The 19,681-nt window shown below is 39.6% G+C and overlaps 1 protein-coding gene across 4 annotated transcripts in view; it reads left to right on the plus strand.

The window, feature by feature from the left end:
• The first annotated feature begins 2,745 nt into the window (after positions 1-2,745).
• RASSF6 (Ras association domain family member 6) overlaps positions 2,746-19,681 on the plus strand; it is a 49,459-nt gene continuing 32,523 nt past the window's right edge. The window contains exons 1-2 of one of the 4 annotated variants that reach the window (XM_045056227.1): positions 2,752-3,106; positions 14,580-14,678. In XM_045056227.1, the coding sequence (XP_044912162.1) occupies positions 14,620-14,678 (59 nt within the window). In that variant the 5' untranslated portion in view covers positions 2,752-3,106; positions 14,580-14,619. Of the gene's footprint in view, positions 3,207-14,579; positions 14,679-19,681 lie in introns of all 4 variants that reach the window. The other 3 variants (XM_019829371.3, XM_019829375.2, XM_019829372.3) reach the window with 3 other exon arrangements.

Consider the following 19,681-nt stretch of genomic DNA (forward strand, 5'->3'; position numbering starts at 1 on the left):
ATGCTGATTTGAAGGGGCACATGTACCCCAATGTGTATAACAGCACTGTCAACAATAGCCAAATTATGGAAAGAGCTCAAATGCTCATCAATTGATGAATGGATAAAGATATGGCATATATATACATGGCATATATATACATGGTATATATATATATATATATACAATGGAATATTACCTGGTGATAAAAAGGAATAAAATCTTGCCATTTGCAACAATGTGTATTATGCTAAGTGAAATAAGTCAGTCAGAGAAAGACAAATACCACATGATTTCACTCATATGTGGAATTTAGGAAACAAAACAGATGAAAATATGGGAAAGGAAGGAAAAAATAAAATAAGATAAAAACAGAGAGGAAGGCAAACCATGAGAGACTCTTAAATATAGAGAACAAACTGAGGGTTGCTGGAGGGGAGGTAGGGATGGGCTAAATGGGTGATGGGTATTAAGGAGGGCACTTGTTGGGATGAACACTGGGTGTTACATGTAAATGATGAATCACTAAATTCTACTCCTGAAACCAAAAAATAAAAATAAATAAATAAAAAGCACAGTTTTACATCACAAAGTCTGGATGTGTTGAATGTTAAATTTAATATATGAATAATATCTAAATAAATAAGCTAGAAGAAAATAAATATGCATACTATATACTTCAAGGGCAGGAAAGCTTTTTAACAGATATAACTGATAAGGAAAAATATTAATAGATTGAATACTGAAATTTTCAAACTTTTGAATGTAAAAACATCTACAATAAACAAAATTAAAAGGCAAGTAATACTTGTGAAATATATTCCTAGCATATATGATGAAGAGTTGATGTGCCTAATAAATCAATATGGAAAAGATGAGCAAAGAATACAGTAATTAAGCAAAAATACAGGGTAAATCTATAGAAGGAATTTAATCTTACAGAAAATCAATAATGTACGTATTTAAAAAAGGACTTGATTGGTAAATAAAAAATGAGAAGAATCTAGTAGTTATCCTAGGGGTATAAAGTTGACATTTTTTGGAAAGAAATTCTTTAAAAATACACAATTCCCTCTCAGTTGGCAATTTCATTTTTGGAAATGTATCTAAAAGGCATGATCACGGTTGTGTGCTGCTATATATAAACATTTACTGCAGTCTTGTTTACAGTAATATACATTTCTCACAATAAAGAACTGATTAAATAATACTTTATATGGTGTAATATAGTGCAGCTAGTTAAAATCACATTGCAGGAAAAAAACAACCGACTGACATATGGTAGATAGTTCATAATATGTTTTATGTGATAGAATCAGGTTATAAAACATCAAGCCAAAGTTAATTGCATTTTGGTAAATACCTGTAGAGAAACTACATCAATGAAGACGTACACCAAATTGTTTATATATTTGAGTGTTGGGATTGTAGGTGACTTTTCTTCTATATGTCTGTGATTTGCAACTTTCCACATTGCACATGTGTAACTATATATGTTTTATGTTACAAAATTTAAGAAATGTATATATTTATGGAAGGGTAAGTACTCGAAAATAAAATGAGTCACTGAGCCTCTAACCAAAGGTAACTAGTTGGAAACCAGAAGTCAGAATAAAGGCTTCAAGGATGCTTGTGATAAAAAATGCAAAACAAAGGTGCCCTGATATTGATAATAAGCAAATGATCCCCATAAGAGTGCAGGCAGTGAAGGTGAAGCATAAACTTAGACAAAGAAGTTCTGGAGTCTGGAGGCTAGAGACACTGTGGGGCCCGTTAGCCATCATTCAAAGGTCAGTCCATACAGCAGGGGATTATGGGGCCAACTAATCAAGTTAACACCCACAAGTAATCCCAACTTACACTGACCTCATATAAGAGGTTATAGAAGCTTTGACTGTGATCTAATAAGCCCCTTGCTTGATTCTGTTCAGTTTATTAAAATAACCCCCCAACGTGATAAAACTCCTCATTCCTGACCTTCACACACAAGTTAAACAGATAAACTGTCTGACCTTTTGAACATACAGAATCCTTAAAGCACTCCATTGATCAAACAGGTAACCTGTAAATCTAGAAAAATGGTCTATGACTTTGACATTTGAATTCAAAGGACACCAGAGGTCAAATGTGCCTACTGAACTCATTGTTGAATTATATTGAAATTCTTGTGAGGACTCCAAGGTTTACACTTGTAAAATAACTTTTTTTAAAAATTATCAATAGTTGCTTTACATGGGAAACATAAATGAACAATGATACTAAAAAGTTTGTGTGCGTGTGTGTGTGCGTGTGTGTGTGTGTGTGTGTGTAAATAAAAGCACTTTGCATTTCTACAGTATCTGTCATTGGAAGGTCTCTAAGTCTTTGGTGCCCATTTTGAAATTGGAGGCACTGAGGAAAAGCAAAGTCCCCAAATTCCATTCAGTAGCCTAATGACTAAATAACTCTTTAATTCCTCTTTTGTACTTCATTACAACAGTTTTTGAACGTTGATACTTACAAGATTCTTCTTTGGAACTTACAAAAAAAAAAAAAAAAAGTATCCAGACCTACTAGATCAGAGGCTCACCGGTGCGGAGGCGCAAGGCGTGCAGGTTCGGCGAGTTACAGAAGGGGTTCTGGTGTGTGCCCTGAGGTGTGAGAACCACTAGTCTGGGTGAAAAGGTGCCGGCAGGGAAGGAGCTGGCAATAGAACAAGGAAAAGAAAACTGAGACATTTCTAATTCAAAGCGAACATTTTTAAAAGAAGGACGTGTGAATAATGACATTCCTTCCCAGGTAGTGTCATTTCTTAGGGACCCTTCACCTGTAATCTGGGCACAGAGTCGAGGTTAGAGTCAGTCCATTTCAGTGGGTAATGTCAATTCACTTCTCACGATGTGTGTCAGGGAGCAAAGGAGTGTTCCTATCAGCTGCCCCTAAGAAAGAAAGTAAACACTCCCAACATGCACTGAGGTAAAGGGAGTGGCTCAGGTTTCTTACACGTCCCTGCGCTGGCGAAAAGGGGTAATAATTAACAGCTCCTGGGGCTCGATGATCCTGCGGAGGGCACTGCCAGGTGCAGAGCTGAGCAGCACGGGGCGTCGGGTCGCCCCTCCTCCACACTTGGCTCCGACCTCCAGGACAGGTGAGGGAGCCCTGCCTTTCCAAGGGACGCTCGGAATTGGTGAATCTGTGACTGAGCAGGGGAACAAACTCTCCGGAGCAAGTTCAGCTCAACAACTCAGGTAAAAAGCCTTCTCCTGGTGTGAATAACAGGTGACATATGGGCCTGGGGAAAAGAACCCCTCTAATCCACCCCCCGCCCCAGGTCAGGTTGAGGACACGTTATTAGAAAGCGGCATCCACGGGCAGCCAAGTTGAATGCAGGCATGCAATCAGACCAGTTGAAACTCAGACATTGCTTTTCCTTTTTGATTGTTTTCAGAATACCCTCTCCTGACGCAGGTAAGCATGTGGGGAGGAGGGAAAGGCACGAACTTAAGTGTGGCCACCGAAGCCCTTCTCCCTTTCTGCAAGGGAAATAGCTCAAAGAGCGCTTTATCTGGAATTGCACTTAACCCTCACATCCCCCTTTCTCTTGAATCAGCGGACTTGAAAGGTCCTTTTAAGTGAGGGTTCCGCTAAACTTTCCGCTCAGAAACTACAGAGCTACAGAGACATATCCCTCCAAAAACGGAAAGCGATTTCTGCTGTAATTTAAGAGTTCACCAAACAATGAATGAATGAATAAGCATAATTAAACGGGAGCCCATGAGTTAAGGATACAAGTTCTGAAGCAGGAGAGCCATAAGTTCAAATCCTGGCTTTGCCACTTATTAGTTTGTCCCGTAGCACGTTACTTAACCTAGCCAAGCCTCAGTTTGTCACCTGTAAAACAAGCCCCATAACAGGATATGCCAACGGGGCTTTGATGGGAATGAAACACTTAGCAAGCATCCTACAAGTGGTACCTCCAGTTCGGATTAAGAAATTAGCGGTTCTGCCAAAGGGGCCAGATCAGGGAGGGTGAGCTAAGCTGGGGAGACCAGACAGTGTGGAGGTGGTAAAGCTTAACTGGTTTCCAGAGAATGGGTCTAGGACCCATGAGCGGATGGCCAGTGGGCAAAGAGTTACAGCAACGAGATCATCTGGCTTCTTGCTCCTTTTCAAAGAGTGTACACAGTGGCAAATTCACAATTATCTGCTACTCAATCACTTTTGCTTTGGAAAAGTCACGTTCATTTTAACTGTTATTTCTAAGCAGAAAATATAATCTTGTAGTAGGAGACTTACACACAACCCCAGATTGTGCAACCTGTGACATTTAGTTTTATAAGACAGATAACCCTTGAATAACTTTGATAAAATAGACCATGGTAGCACCCATATTGGATTGTTTGTATTGAAGTGATATAGGCTTTCATTTGTGTTTATGGACGAGAAGCACACAAGAACAATACCTGTGTTTGTTGGTCTTCACCTCTGAACTTAAATTACAGGGAAGTGACCTTTATGAAATTTTATTTAAAGGGCACTTTTGTGAATGTTGCTGTTAGTTTTATATTAATGTTGGTAATTTCAAGAAGGGAACAAACTTAGAAGTTGCAACTAGCAACGTATTTTCATTGATGACATTTTATATTTTCATTACATTAATATACATTTAAATGGTTTAAAGTTGATCCCAGCTTACTATCATCATTGTTTTGATGGATTCTTGTTTCAAACTGCAGATTTGAGATTCTCTAATGTACTTATAATTGGATATTCGCTAGAATTCTAAAGCCAACCAAACTGAACTTTACTAAGTTATTGTCCTCTGGGTCTTAATTGTGTTAGTGTTTATAGCTAAAAGCTCATAAAATATTCTAACCTATTTAGAATATAACTTTATGCCAAATAGATATGGTTGGAACTTCTTAAACCAAATTATTTGACTGAACATTTTGTAATGTTGTATGTTTAAACAAACAGTAACCCCAACTGAGATAAATCTACTTAACTGTACTTGAGATTAATATGAGATTAATTTATCTAACCACATAACTAGATTAAGTCTTCCTAGTTAAACTCTATTTTAGTGTACATATGTTCCTCTACTATCTCCAATATGAATAACATTTTAAGATATACTATTAAATGTATTGGTCCATCGAGAGAGAGAGAGAAATAACCAGCAATGACTAAGAAAAAATGAGCTTGCCCAATTATATGGAAGATAGTGTAACACATAGGTAATATTTTTTAGCATGTAATTCAAAGTTTCATATTTGATACTTGTTTTCACTTTTCCTAAAATAAGAAGCACCCTATACTTTTCACTGAAATGGAAATCTAGTCCTAATAGTCAATTTACTTGTACAGATTCATTGAAGGTAGGGAATTTAGGATTTTTAGAGATACAGGAGCTTCCTATAAAAGTTTAGATTTGGGGGATGCCTGGGTGGTTCATTCGGTTAAGCATCTGACTCTTGGTTTCGGTGTAGGTCATGATCTCATGATTCATGGGATCGAGCCCCATGTTGGGCTCCATGCTGACTGTGTGGAGCTTGCTTGGGATTCTTTCTCTCTCTCTGCCCCTCCTCAGCTTGCTCTCTCTCTCTCTCTCTCTCTCCCTCTCTCTCTCAAAAAAATAAACATTAAAATAAATAAATAAGATAAATGTTTACATTTGTATCTTGCCATTTGCAATGACATGGATGGAACTAGAGGGTATAATGCTAAATAAAATAAGTCCATCAGAGAAAGACAAATACCATGTGATTTCAGTCATATGTGGAATTTAAGAAACAAAACAAATGAGCAAAGGAAAAAAAAAATAGAGGGAGAAACCAAGAAACAGACTCTTAACTACAGAGGACAAACTGATGGTAATCGGAGGGGTGGGGGGTGGTGCGATGGGGGAATCGGTGGTGGGGATGAAGGAGAGCACTTGTCATGATGAGCCCTGGGTGATGTAGAGAAGTGGTGAATCACTATATTGTACACCGGAAACTAATACTACACTGTATGTTAGCTAACTGGAATTATGATCTTTTTTAAAGTTTAGATTAAAAGAATTTTTTTTCAAATATAGGTCAATCAAAGATACAACCTCTGAGAAAGAACTTCTGAATATTCTCTCTTTGCCCTAAGGTCTAGTGTTAGAGAAGGTTGGGTTTTGTGGCAGAAACTCATCTGTGTCTTTCCAAGCTATCAGATACGGTGATTATATCACTTCATAACATCATTTCAAAAAAAATTTTTTTCAACGTTTATTTACTTTTGGGACAGAGAGAGACAGAGCATGAACAGGGGAGGGGCAGAGAGAGAGGGAGACACAGAATCGGAAACAGGCTCCAGGCTCTGAGCCATCAGCCCAGAGCCCGACGCGGGGCTCGAACTCCCGGACCGCGAGATCGTGACCTGGCTGAAGTCGGACGCTTAACCGACTGCGCCACCCAGGCGCCCCCATGACATCATTTCAAATTGCAGACTAATGCCACTGCTTTCCGTAGTGGAACGTGACGATGTCTCCCTTTTAAGTGATGACAGTGTAATCTTAATCACCTAAAGGACCACTTCCCCGTCACCATCCCAGAGCCCAGTAAATGGGGCTCAAGAGCAGGAAGTGCTCGCTCTGCAGCCCACACACAAATAAGCACAAGAACAATGAGTCACCATCCCTGTGAAGTCAAGCTTAGAATTTCCTCTTGGAAACTAGATGAAGCAGAGAATCCTTGAGTGGTACCACAGCAGCAGTTCCAGAACATGCCTTTGGCAGACTGAGCAGCTGCCCTCCAGACCGAGTGGTGGCAAGATGCCTTGAGTCCTGAAGTGGCTGAAAACCCATGTGCTTCTGTTACAGTTCCTGTGCCTTGAGGGAGCTCTGGGGACAGTCAAGCCAGTGCGTTAATGTCCTGTCAATATGGAATAGGATATCAAAGGTTGGCATTTCAAATGAGATTCCACTGGGACTGACAGGAGTGGCATATTCACATAGAAGCTTGGGTGTTTGATCCATACCCTGCTGAGTCCCGTCTTATATTCCAGCATTATGATACATTGTTATGCATCTCAAAACAAGCATTTCTTAACTGTAATAAATATCACTTAATAAAGTGATAGTTTTTATATGTCAGCTTCTCACTTTTGCCATCTTTGCAAATGAGGCAAATTCTTTAGAAAGATAGAGCCGGATATTTCCCAGAAACCACACTTCTCTGGACTCTTGTACTGTTTTACTAAGAACTGGATAATGGATAGAATTATAGATTTTTTTTTCTCATTTCCTTGAAGTCATGTAATTGTATATAGATCTGTTCTTCTGAACTTTAAGGTTCCTGGTCAGAGTTTAGAGAAAAAACTTTATTTTGGAACTGAATACATATTTGTAACTTTCCATTGCTTTTTCCGGCCAAAACAATGATTAAAAAAAAAAAACCTTCATGTTTACTGCGCTGAATATAATCTTACTTCATAATTTAAATACACATTTGCTATTCCAATGTGTTAATTTCCATTCTTTTTTTTTCTTAGTAACTTTTATGGTGTGTGTTATGTAAGATATGTTCCTTGTATATGATTTAGAAAGAACATATGAAATCAAAAAGAAAATAATTATCATTCATGATTTCGTAGCTTACAGCTTTATAGTTAATATTTTAATATGTCTCCCTATATATTGCATATATTCATTCTTTTATATATGTTTTTACCTACATACTTGCATATATACACTCACTCTAGAAGGTACAAAAACGAAATAATCCATAATCTTGTTCTAAAGGAATAGTCAAATTAACTAAAGTAAAATTTAGTTAGAGAAAGCAGTAAGTAATTAGAAAGCTGCAGATATTTTGCTGTGTAATTTCAGAGGCAGGAAAAATATCCTTTGGCTGGGGAATGTTGGGAAGTTAGCACCTATATTCTTTTAGTTCATTGTAAAATTCTGACTGTTCGGCACCTCGTGCACCAGTGATCCCAGGAATAAGGGGCTACAGACACAGATGTAGGCTACGCTTCCTGTGCCTAGCACAGGGGCAAGCCCAGAGAGGGAACTCCTGAAATATTTGTTTACTATACAAAGGAGTGAATCAAATTTTCCACTTGTTAAGCAAGTGGCCATTTAATCCATGATAGGCCACAGGAAGGTACTTTAAGTGACTGGACCATTTGAGTTCATTGGAGCTAGGAGTCACCTCCCATCCTCTGGCCTCCTTCTGGTACCTGGCCAATCCAGGCAAGCACACGTCTAGGCGGGATACAGGCAGGATACAGGCAGGATACAGAGCAGGTGGAGGCAAAGCACAGGTGCTCTCTGATGCTCCCAGGTCTCACTGTGGCCTGCGAGCTGGTGCTGTCTGATCCTGCCTTCTCAGGCTCCTGATCTCGTCTGCTTGCTTAGACCTTGTTTGTCTGCTTTGCTTTGCTTTCTCAGTCTCTGCCCTTCCCTGTCGAGCCACCTAGGCCCATCTGAGCTTAGACCCATCTAGTATTTCCAGGACTGTTTATTTCTCCAGGACTTGATTGCTGACCTAATTTCCTGTCTCATGAGCTCCATCCTATCTGGACAAAATGAAAAAATAAATAACCAAACTTATTCAATAATAATCTTATTTCATACACAAGGTCAGTAAACTCTGGCCCGAGGACCAGATAGCTTGTGTGATTCACTCTCCCAGTAAAGTACATAGATTTGTAACAACTACCTTCCTCCTCAAGGCATAGTTTATTATGCCCTACCAAGCAAATTGTGAATGCCCAACATGAGACCTCTAAGCTTCTAGAATTATCATTTTTCCTTTTTTCATAAATCCTCATCTCTGCTAATCATGACCTCTCTTATCTTGCTCTTAAGGTTTTTGAGATAACTAGCTCAGATCCTTAAATCTACCCAGTCTCTATAATTTAGAAGATATTCACAAATGTCCTACAAGGTTTTAAATTACTATGAGTCATAGTTAATGGGATTGGAGAGGGGAAACTGTTTGAATTCACAGATCTATTTCTCACTTTGGCAATTAATAATAAAATGAGACTTTTACCTTTCGGGCATTTAGACTGAATATTTTGTTGAGCCAATTTTTAGATTCAGATATAGCCAATATGATTACTATTTAATTAGTATATATTGCCAGTGAACAAAAAATTTTATCCTGTTTTTTTTTCCCCCATAAATTCCATTTTATTGTCTTCCTTCCTAAGGTCAGAGAATAATGTAAGTGCTTTTGAAATCCTTTAATCACACCTGAAATCTTCTGATTGGCTTTAGCATAGCTCACCAGTTTGACAATATAATTCCACAGCAATTGTTTGGTATCTTTAATGACACCTTAGCTATTTTCGTATAAATACAAATAGGAAGCCAACCAGGAAGTTCCTGCAGTGATTTTCAGCCCATCACTGTCAACATCACTTTGTGATTGTAAGAAACTTCCACTGGTGATTCTTCAGTTCAATATATACCCAACTTCTAATCTCAGCAAAGCTATCATGTTAACTATGAGGTCAAGAAAGATTTACAAATACCAATTACTCAGGCCATATCTGCAATTCTACATTTAGTCAGTCACTCAGCAAATATGAATTGAATTCCTTGCATGTTCCAGGCAAAATTCTAAGAGCTGGATGTATACAGATAAATACAAAAATCCCTGATCCAAAGAAGTTCATGTTGTGGTTGGGGAAGACAGATAAGTAAATAAATAAGATCCTTTCAATTACTGTTACATACCTAAATGGAAATCATGTGGTAGTGGCTGACTGAGAATTGCTTAGGGAAAGCCTCTGAATGAAGAGATAAACTTGGCCCACGATCAGCATGATGGAAAACAGATGTGGAAGTCTAAGAGCAGGGTGTTCTAAGTAGGAGGAGTAGCAAGTATAAATCCCCAAGACGGGAATGAGCTTAGGGAGTGATGGACAATCAGCAAAAAGACCAATGTAGACAAAAGGGAATCAATGAGGAAAGTAAAGACGGGAATGAACACTGAAGAGATTGATGGGATGCTGTGAGTAATCGTAAGGAAGCTATATTTTATTCTATCTCATTCTTGGAAGTCATTGCAAGGTTTTAATCATCAGATGATGAGATTTATTTCAGTCTTTAAAAAGAATAAATAAAATAAAAATAAGTAAGAAATAAATACAATAAATAAAATTATCACCTAGCTTCTGTGTGGAGAATGGAAGACTAGTCACTGGTGGATGCTGGGAAACTAGCCATGAGGCTGATGCAGAAATTCAGGAGTTAAGGTGGTGATGATGATGATGGCTTAACTCAGGGTGGTAGCATTGGAAATAGAAGCTTTTGAGTTCAGGTGATATGTTGGAGGTACAATTAGTAGGATCTACTTTTGAATTAGAATCTCGTTCTAATGAAAGAGGAAAAGATAAAACTGAGTCTTAGTTATGGTGCCAAATTGGGTAGATGGGAAAGAATTGTCAGGGAGGGAATTCTGGAGACTGAAGAAAGTCCATGGTCCTGTCTGGGCCATTTGCATGGAGATATCTTCTAGACTTCCAAGCACAGATTAAGTAGGTAGTGACATGGGTCTAGAGCTCAGCAGGGAAGTTGGGTTAGAGATGGATTCGATTATCTGGAAGAAAGTGTAGACAGAGAAGAGGACACAGCCGAGGATAGGCTAGTAGAACTAACCAGCATTCTGTGATTGTGCAGAGGAGTCTGGACAAGAGACTAAAATGTGGAGTCCCGTGAAATAGCAAAGAAACAAGGCAAGTTTGTTGTGGTTACTGCTTTGTCTCAAAAGCCTCAAGAAAAAAAAGGGGGCGGGGGGAGTTCAAAAGCAGGAAACAATCAACCTTGTCAAATGCTGCTCAGAGAGAAAATGAACCATTTGTTAAGATACAGGCCATTGGAACATGGGAGGAGAGGTGCAGGGAGGGGTAAATTAAAAGAATAAATGGTAAATAATAGATATCCAGGAGAAGACAGTGTTTGGACGATGAGGTTACCACTAGGGGATTCTCAGTAGGGAGCAACAATAACCTTTTTTGTGGGTGATTCAAATGATAGCATCTAGAGGCAAAACTCAGGTTTTAGAAGTAAGAGCAAGGGCTATATAACGAAACAGCCCAGACCAAATCCTATGAATGAGTAACTGGGATCTGTTGGGCTCCTGGAACGTGCCGTATCTTTCTCGCAAGGCAGCCTAAAATACCGATGTAACTTCTGACTTATAGAGTTGATTTGCCTGATGGCTAAGCTTCTGTCCCTTCCATCACAAGTCCTCCAAGAGACCCCCTTCCAATGATGAGCTGTCAAAGAAGATGACATCCCCAACTAGAGGAACACTGTTCTTTCAGCAAGAAGATAGGAGTAGAAAAGGTATAAATCAAGAGCAATGATACAAGGTGAAAAGCAGAAAATGGCATCAGAGCAGTGCAGATAAGAGACTATGGAGAGACTTGATAAGTCCCACTTGAGCAGAGACTAGGAAGAAGCAGAAATCTGAACATCAACCTGTGGTGATGAGGGCCCTCTCATGTGAGGTAACTAACTGGTGACAAGAGACTCAATGGCTTGAGAGCCATTGGACCAGTAGACCCGGTATTTGAGAAAATCTTCAATTTTAAGTTTAGAAGAGTAGATGTTTTGGTGGAATTGCAGAAAACCTGAATGTCAGGTTAGGAGACCTGGACTGTATTTGCTAAGAATGAAATCCCAGGAAAGTTTGTGAACAAGAAAATGATGTGATGGTCCAGATAGTAAAAACATAAAGGGGAATTAGTCAGGCGTTCAGCTTAGAGACTATTACAATGTTCCCAGTGAGATGTGCTCATAGCTTTCAAATAGATTATATATATTTTTTTTTATTTAAAAAAAATTTTTTTTCAACGTTTATTTTATTTTTGGGACAGAGAGAGACAGAGCATGAACGGGGGAGGGGCAGAGAGAGAGGGAGACACAGAATCGGAAGCAGGCTCCAGGCTCTGAGCCATCAGCCCAGAGCCTGACGCGGGGCTCGAACTCACGGACCGCGAGATCGTGACCTGGCTGAAGTCGGACGCTTAACCGACTGCGCCACCCAGGCGCCCCTAGATTATATATTTTCAAATAATGTGCTATAATGCATCAGGGAATTTGTGAACATAGCTTTCCTTTTTTTTTTTTTTTCTTCTTTTCTTTTCTTTTCTTTTTTTCTTTTTTCTTTGTTTTGGGCAGTGGGTGGGAGGATTGCTATTATCCTGGAGAAAGATGATATGAAATACCTTCCAAACACCTTACTCCAACCAAATTAAGCTAATTTGGAAGTAAAAGGAGGAAGTCCCTACCCTTCTTTTTTTTTTTTTTTTTTTTTTTTTTAATAAAAATTGAACTTTTCTCTCTAGCCTAGCCTTTTATCCTGGCTATATCCCCTATGATTCTATAGGCTTGAAGCAATAGTAATTAAATATGTAATTTCTGCAAAATGGAATGACTGGAAAACATTGTACTTAAAATCTCTGGTCACACCCGAATGCCATTTAGATGAAGACATAAAGGAGGATGTTATTCACATCTGACCACGGTTTCCAAAGCCTGAAGGAAACTTGAAGGATGTTACATCACACTTAATCAACACTTGCGAGTCAGAGCTTGATTTTAGATGCCTGGAAACTTAAAATTGTGTTTGCAGGACTGGGGCACAGTTCAGTCAATTTGGGTTGAGTGGCTGTAATAGAAGAAATGTATTCCCTTGCGCGGAATCATATAGGAGAGAACTCATTCTAGAAATACTCCAAAAACAGACTTACCAAACTGGCCAATCCTTCCTTGCCTTGGACCACTGGTTCTGTAGTTTTTTAGTTTACTTGGTACATTTTCCTCTTTTCTGCACATCTCCAAACATTGATCCAGGATTTCTTTCCTACTTTAACTATCTTGTCTTCCCATGTTGCCAAAATAATTTCAATGATTATAAAATGCTTTTGGTGGGGCGGGGGGATTATAGAAGCCTTTGGGACTTTAGTATCTTCTTAAAGAGAATAACACTGAGCTGTCAAGTAAGCAGAACTTTAAAACTGACTGAATTTTTTTCCACAAGTTTCTGGAAATTTCCTTGAAAAATGTAATAAGAGCAAGACATCTAAATTTTTCTCATAAATTTCTGGAAATTTACTAGAAACTGTAAAACCAGCAAGGCTTCAGAAACTATTATTCCAGACGGTCAAAGTTCCTCATGTAGCTTCTTCTTTTTTTTTTTCTTTTTTATACTTCTCAATAAAAAGTAAGATCCGAACCAAAAAAACAGCAGTTTCAAACACCCCAAGCACACCTGTGCATTTATAGAGCGAGCAGGAACATAACTTTTGAATCAATAAAACCTGGTAGTACCAGAACTGTGGATAAATCGAAAAATGAAAAAAATCCTTAGAGTGCGTTCCAAATCAAATACTAAAAATTCAGAAGTAGAATTCCTGACAGGAGTTATGCCAAATTTAACCATACCGGATACATTCATTACCAGGAGCATAGCTAATACAGCCATCAACTGTAAAGTGATCATCAGCACAATTTTGACCCGGGGGTTTCACTTACAAATTTGCAAATCATTTGCATTTAACATGGGCCAACATTGCGGTTTGTATTATACTTTCTTAGAAATATCTCTCTATCCTGTTGGCCTTTCTCTTTCCCTATCTCTCCATTCCATAGTTGTCAATCTCTCAAGTTGATTACCAAGGGGAAGACTGGAAGTGAAGTTATATACTTCTGGCCCATCTAGTATTTCTTCATATGCCCTCTTTATCATCTTTCTTCAGAGATTGTTAAAATTAAATTATACGTTCCTCTTCCTTTACTATTTTCCCTAAGAACATGAAGAATATAATTTTCAATTTCAAATGAGAAATATATCATGAGAGAGAAAATGAATTTTTCTCAGAAGCACATATGGATAACAAAAACGGGAAAACACCTAAACATCTTAAAACTTATAAAGGTCAAGTGGGGGCAAGAGCAGAGAAAACAAGACATTATTACTTGTTGTCAAGCAAGTCACTTTGTGAAAAGTCATGAAAAGGTGGTTTACAGGATGCCATTTAGAAACTCACGCAAAATGTGTTATAGTTAAATCGCTGAACTGAGCCTACTTTCTAACGATTGAAATTTTGGAGGGCATCTCACTTATCCTCAATAGTAATTCTCTTAGAAAAAATATATATATCTTTGAAAAGAATCTTGGAATGGGCCAACTAATAGAAAATCAAAAATTGGAATTTGTGTAACCTTTCCGAAATGCAAAAACAATGTTGGTGAAAAGAAAAAAAATTAGAGGCCTTCAAGATTCAGACTTTGTTTCAAATTATGTGTCCCACTACTTACCAAGTGTTGGAAATAGAGGTAATAACATCCACACCCTGCTGGGACGGTCTGAGGATTGAGTAAGATAACATCTGGAAAGTGGCTCACAGACAAGAGTATAAGATCTGTGGCACAAGGTTAAAAAAAAAAACAAAACTTTCTCTTTCCTTCCCTTCCCAACCCTCATGCCCATAGAAGAAACACTACTTAAAAAACTTGTCCCAAATACTTTTACTCAGCGGGGACAAAGCAAAACATTTCAATTTAAGTCAGAAACTAATTTATGAATGCATCACAGGAGTATACCATTAATGTTATCCTCACGTCTTAGGGTATCCTCCGATGATCTCAAAAAAGGAGAAAAGTTGAATATGATGGCTCACCAGTGCTCTTCCTGGATCTTCATCAATGAGAGGACATTCATTACCAGGTAATTATATGCCTGTATGTGTTATCCTACTCAGCAGTCATTGGTGGATTAAGCCCCAGGACTTTGTCATTCTAAGCATGATGAATGAACCACAAAATCAATATGAATCAACAGTGCAGACAGTGAGTACTAGTCCTAAAGACTGCTAACACATAACCTTTCATGGAACAATCACTCATATTTTATAAATAGTGGTCTAATTTCACTGTAGTTGGCAGAATTCTCAGGAGCAGCCTTAACTAACGGATCTAAGTCTCCTCATAAATTGGATATCCAAAGAATTGGTCCAGGGGCTCAAAACAGGCCTTCCCATCCTCTTCTCTCCCTCCCTTACTCCTTAGGACACACTTCATTTTCACTGTGTCCCTCTTGATGTTAGGTTATGCAATATATAGAACATCCACAGTGGTTTTCTTATACACAGCAAATAGCATCTTATATTGGTTTGGGAATAACTGAGCAGGAATTTGAAAACTCTAAGAGTAAAGCTGAGCACTGAACTGGCTGAGTTGGAGCAAAAGCAGATGAGAAAAAAAGACGGGGAAAAACACACACACACACATACACACATACACACACACACACACGCACAATTGGCCCTGAAACATGACCCATGTCTCACTGGGAAGAGAAACAAAGCCAAACAAATGATAGGAGGTGGTGGGTATAAATTGATGCTGGATCGGGCCACAGGAAAGCAGAGAGAACAAACATGGTCAACAATGGAATTAAAGTCAGAACGGAGGATAAACATGAAATATAAGAGGTGGGAAGAGGGTGGGAAGTAAAAGACAGTGGATTCATCTATTCATTCCTCAAGTATGTATTAACTGCTTCCCAAAGACAGGTATTCTGGACCCTGAGCATTCAGCAATGGCCCAAACAAAACCTTTAGCCTTGTGGGGTGGCCTCCTCAAAGGGGGATGCAGTTGCTGTGTAAGATAAATGAGTAACAATATATATATTATTAGACACTGAAAGGTAGGAAGAATAAAATAAAGCGGGAAAGGGAATAATGAGTGCTGGAGGTGGACAGCTGGGGGTTATGATTTCATATATGATGTCCAGGGAAACCTTGGTGAGAAGGTAGCATTAGAGGAAAAGCCTGGAGGAGGTGAGCAAGCCAGTTGTGTAGGTATCTGGCTGGGAGCAAAGGGGACAGCCAAGACCAAGCTCTGAGGCAGGTGCATGCCTATATGGATGGAGGAAGCCAGGCTGGGGTAAACGAAGTGGGAGGAACAGCAGAAGCGAAGGCTCCTGACGTCACGGGCCAGAGCACGCAGGATCTCGTAGGCAGTTGTGAGACTTCATCTTTCCCACCGACGAGAAGCCATTGAAGGATATTGAGCACTTGGGTGACTGGATCAGTGTGGCCGAAGAGGGCATAAGAGTGGAAGCAGAGAAATTATCAAGGAGCTGAAAGTTCAGGGGAGGGATGATGGTGCCTTGGGCCAAGGTATCAGTAGTGGAGGTTAAAAAAAAAAAAAATCAGATTCTCAGGTATTTTGATGGAAGAGAATGAAACCACTTTTTTTTTTGGGCGGGGGCGGGGGGGAATATTTCCAAGGAAAGGTCTGCAATTCTGAAGACCCTTATTTGATGTCATATTTTGAATTGGCCAAATTGAGGACTGACAGTTTATATTTTGTAGCCCAGCGCCCCTTTCAGGCCCTGGTATCTACATATCAGCTGGAACTCCAGTAAAATTTTATTACATTTACACAAACGCCAGACTTGAAGATAGCACTTCTCAAAATGTGGTCCACAGGCCGCCCACCTCCCAATCAGTTGTTGACAATGCAGACCCCGGGCTCCCCTTGACAGTTAATCAGATAGTTCTGATGCATACTGAAGTGTAAGAACCACTGCTCAGAGGAGGAAAGGATTAAAGTTCGAGAACTTCTGACCTCCTGAAATAAACAAAAATCCCAGAGCCCGGGGAAATCTGTACAAAACACTTGTCAGAAATTAATACCACCGACCACCCAGGATATCCAACATGTCACAAATCTGACAGACACCTCCATTCATTTAGTCACTGGATGAGTAATCATTCCGCTCCCGCTCTGCACTAGGCTTTGTTCCAGCGAACAAGGCAGAAATTACAAACTTATTAGGGATTTTTATTTTCCTGCACAAAAACATGTGAAAATAATGGAAACGAATAGGGAAATAGAATCCACTCAATGGAGATTTTGGCCTCAGCACATTGCATGAGAGCTACATTTGATCGATAAAATAAGAGGTTGTGACATTAATAGCATAGCAGCAATGGGACATTTAGGTCTTACTGCTGAATGAGGATTCTCCGAGTTTAGAAACTTCCCTGGGTAAATGGCGTTGGCATAAGTCAGCTTCACGCTCCGATGACTAAGTTTCCAGTTGCCGTTTTCATTGCCTGGGGTCATCACTGGTCTGCTGCTTCACATGGTAAATATTCTAAGCGAGCAGAGTTTCAAAAAAATATATATATGGTTGCTTTCAAAGTACTTTCAGGTGCTACGCTGAAATCAGGGCACTTGAGAGGTGAGTAAATGCCAACCAGAGTACTTGAAAAAAGTTCAAATCCGGTTTTAGAATGCAGATCAGATTTGATTCTCTGGATTCCTTCGTCTTTGTCTCCTCCTCGGGGAGCCCAATGCACACTCCTGTGGGCTGCAGCGCTACCCACAGCCCACAAGCCATGTGTGCATTCCTGTCCTTAGTAAATAATTTTAATGAGCATGATGTAATAAATTTTAGCAGAAAGTGCATTATTCCACACGGTGTCTCTTTCCAAGCATGTTGGCCGGGCACCCTTTGCTGAAACAAAGGAACCAGCCACCTGCACCTCTGAGCACAAATTCAGCACAAAGAGCCAATGTTCCACAGGCTGCTTCTACCTGGCCAGTAGAGCTAGAGGGCAATGTTTGCCCAGTTTCCATGGCCAGGGTCTTCTCTAATCAAGGAAACTGGATCAAACACTGCGTGCCCCAGCGTGCCCTGCAGGTGGGTTTATAAAGAGGACACCCTTCTCCTGAAGGCCACTGGACTCTTGTCTTTTTTTAACTTTTTAATGTTTACTTATTATCTTTGAGAGAGAGAGAGAGAGCAAGTGGGTGAGGGGCAGAGAGAGAGGGAGACACAGAATCCAAAGCAGGCTCCAGGCTCTGAGACGTCAGCACAGAGCCCAATGCAGGGCTCAAACTCACAAACTATGAGATCATGACCTGAGCCAAGGTCAGCCACTTAACTCTTAACTCTTATCTTTAATAAAGGATAAGAGAGCCCTCTCTGACATTTTTTTTAAGGAACCAGGATTTTAAAATAGGTCAGGGGGACGTCTGGGTGGCTCAGTCGATTGAGCGTCCAACTTCGGCTCAGGTCATGATATCTCAGTCTCTGAATTTGAGCCCCACATGGGGCTCTGTGCTGACAGCTCAGAGCCTGAAGCCTGCTTCAGATTCTGTGTCTCCCTCTCTCTCTGCCCCTCCCCTGCTCATGCTCTCTCTCTCAAAAATAAATAAACATTTTTTTTTAATAAAATAAGTCAGGGACAAAAAGTTCAAGACATGGTTAGGACCATCTCCTTTAAAAATGAGAAATTTTTTCTACATGGAGATCGTTTTTAAAAATGTATTTTAACATTTCCACTATGAGGTTTGATAACCTAATGAAAATAACAGAAATGTTCATAATGAAAAATTGGATATACTAACTATATTAGTTATTATGTCAGAAAAAAGGTGAATAAGGTCCCCCCAGATATGTGAAAAAAGTTCATTTTTTAAAGCTTTCCTTATATCAGATATTTTTCAATGAGCATTGACAATCACGAAGCATATCAATGTGACTGTTATTCCCAACCCAATTTACTTATTCCACGTTTACCTGTTTTATCACTTTGGTCAGTTAGAAAACAGTAAGATCATCCATCTGTCCAAGATACACTGAAAATATTTCAATAGGCATCTGATAAAATCAAAATTCAAAGACTAGAAATATATTAACTTATGGAATTTACTTGAATTTCTGGATATGTTAAGTGGTGGCACTGGTAAAAGGTTTTATTTTTCCCTCTAAAAAATAGGTCAGGGTTTAATTTTCTATATTTTATTCCCTCAACAAATAATTATTGGGAACACACCACAAGCCAGAAGTTGTGCTAGAAACTGAGGTATGGAATTTTGAGCAAAAAAAGGCAAGAGCTGCTTGGAGCTACGGATCTCCGATTTGAGCCTTCACTAGAATGACCTGGAGGGCTTGCTACACTAAAGATTGAGGGACCCACTCCCAGCTTGTGACTCAGTGGGTCTGGGTTGGCGTGAGCATTCCCATGTCGAAGTTCCCGGGTGGTGCCCGTGTTACTGGTCTGGGAATCACACTTTGAGAACTACAGGTCTAAAGGCCTGATTGATAACAAACTGATGCAGATGTTCAGAAGGAAAGGGATCCTTTAGAGAATAAGGAACTAGCCTAAACAGTGGCGGGGGTGGTGGGGTGGGGCTCCCGATATCTGACCAAGGAGGAAGCTAACGAGTTTAAGGAAGTGAGCAGGAGGTCATTCCTGACGTAGGGAGTCTGCCTGAAGTCCTTATGGCCAGAGAGAGCTCAGGGTTCCAGCAAGTGAAGGGGACCCAGTGTGAGTGAGGTACAAGACACAGGGAAATGCATCTCTTCAAAGTAGGCTAAGAGACCTCCCCTGCTGTGATAAAGATTTGTAGTTTTTATCCCGAGAGCAATGGGAAGACGTTTAAAGACGTTAAGCACAGCAAATGCTATGGTATGTTCTCTGTGCTCTGTATAGAGTGTGGAGTATATGGAGGACACCCAGAAGAAAAACAAGGAGGTCCCTTAATATAAATTTTTATTTAATTTTTTAAAATGTTTTCTTTATTTTTGAGAGAGAGAGAGAGAGACAGACACAGAGTGTGAGCAGGTGAGGGGCAGACAGAGAGGGAGACACAGAATCCGAAACAGACTCCAGGCTCTGAGCTGTCAGCACAGAGACCGATGCGGGGCTC

Source organism: Felis catus, chromosome B1 (assembly GCF_018350175.1).
Source record: "Felis catus isolate Fca126 chromosome B1, F.catus_Fca126_mat1.0, whole genome shotgun sequence".
Taxonomy (NCBI): domain Eukaryota; kingdom Metazoa; phylum Chordata; class Mammalia; order Carnivora; family Felidae; genus Felis; species Felis catus.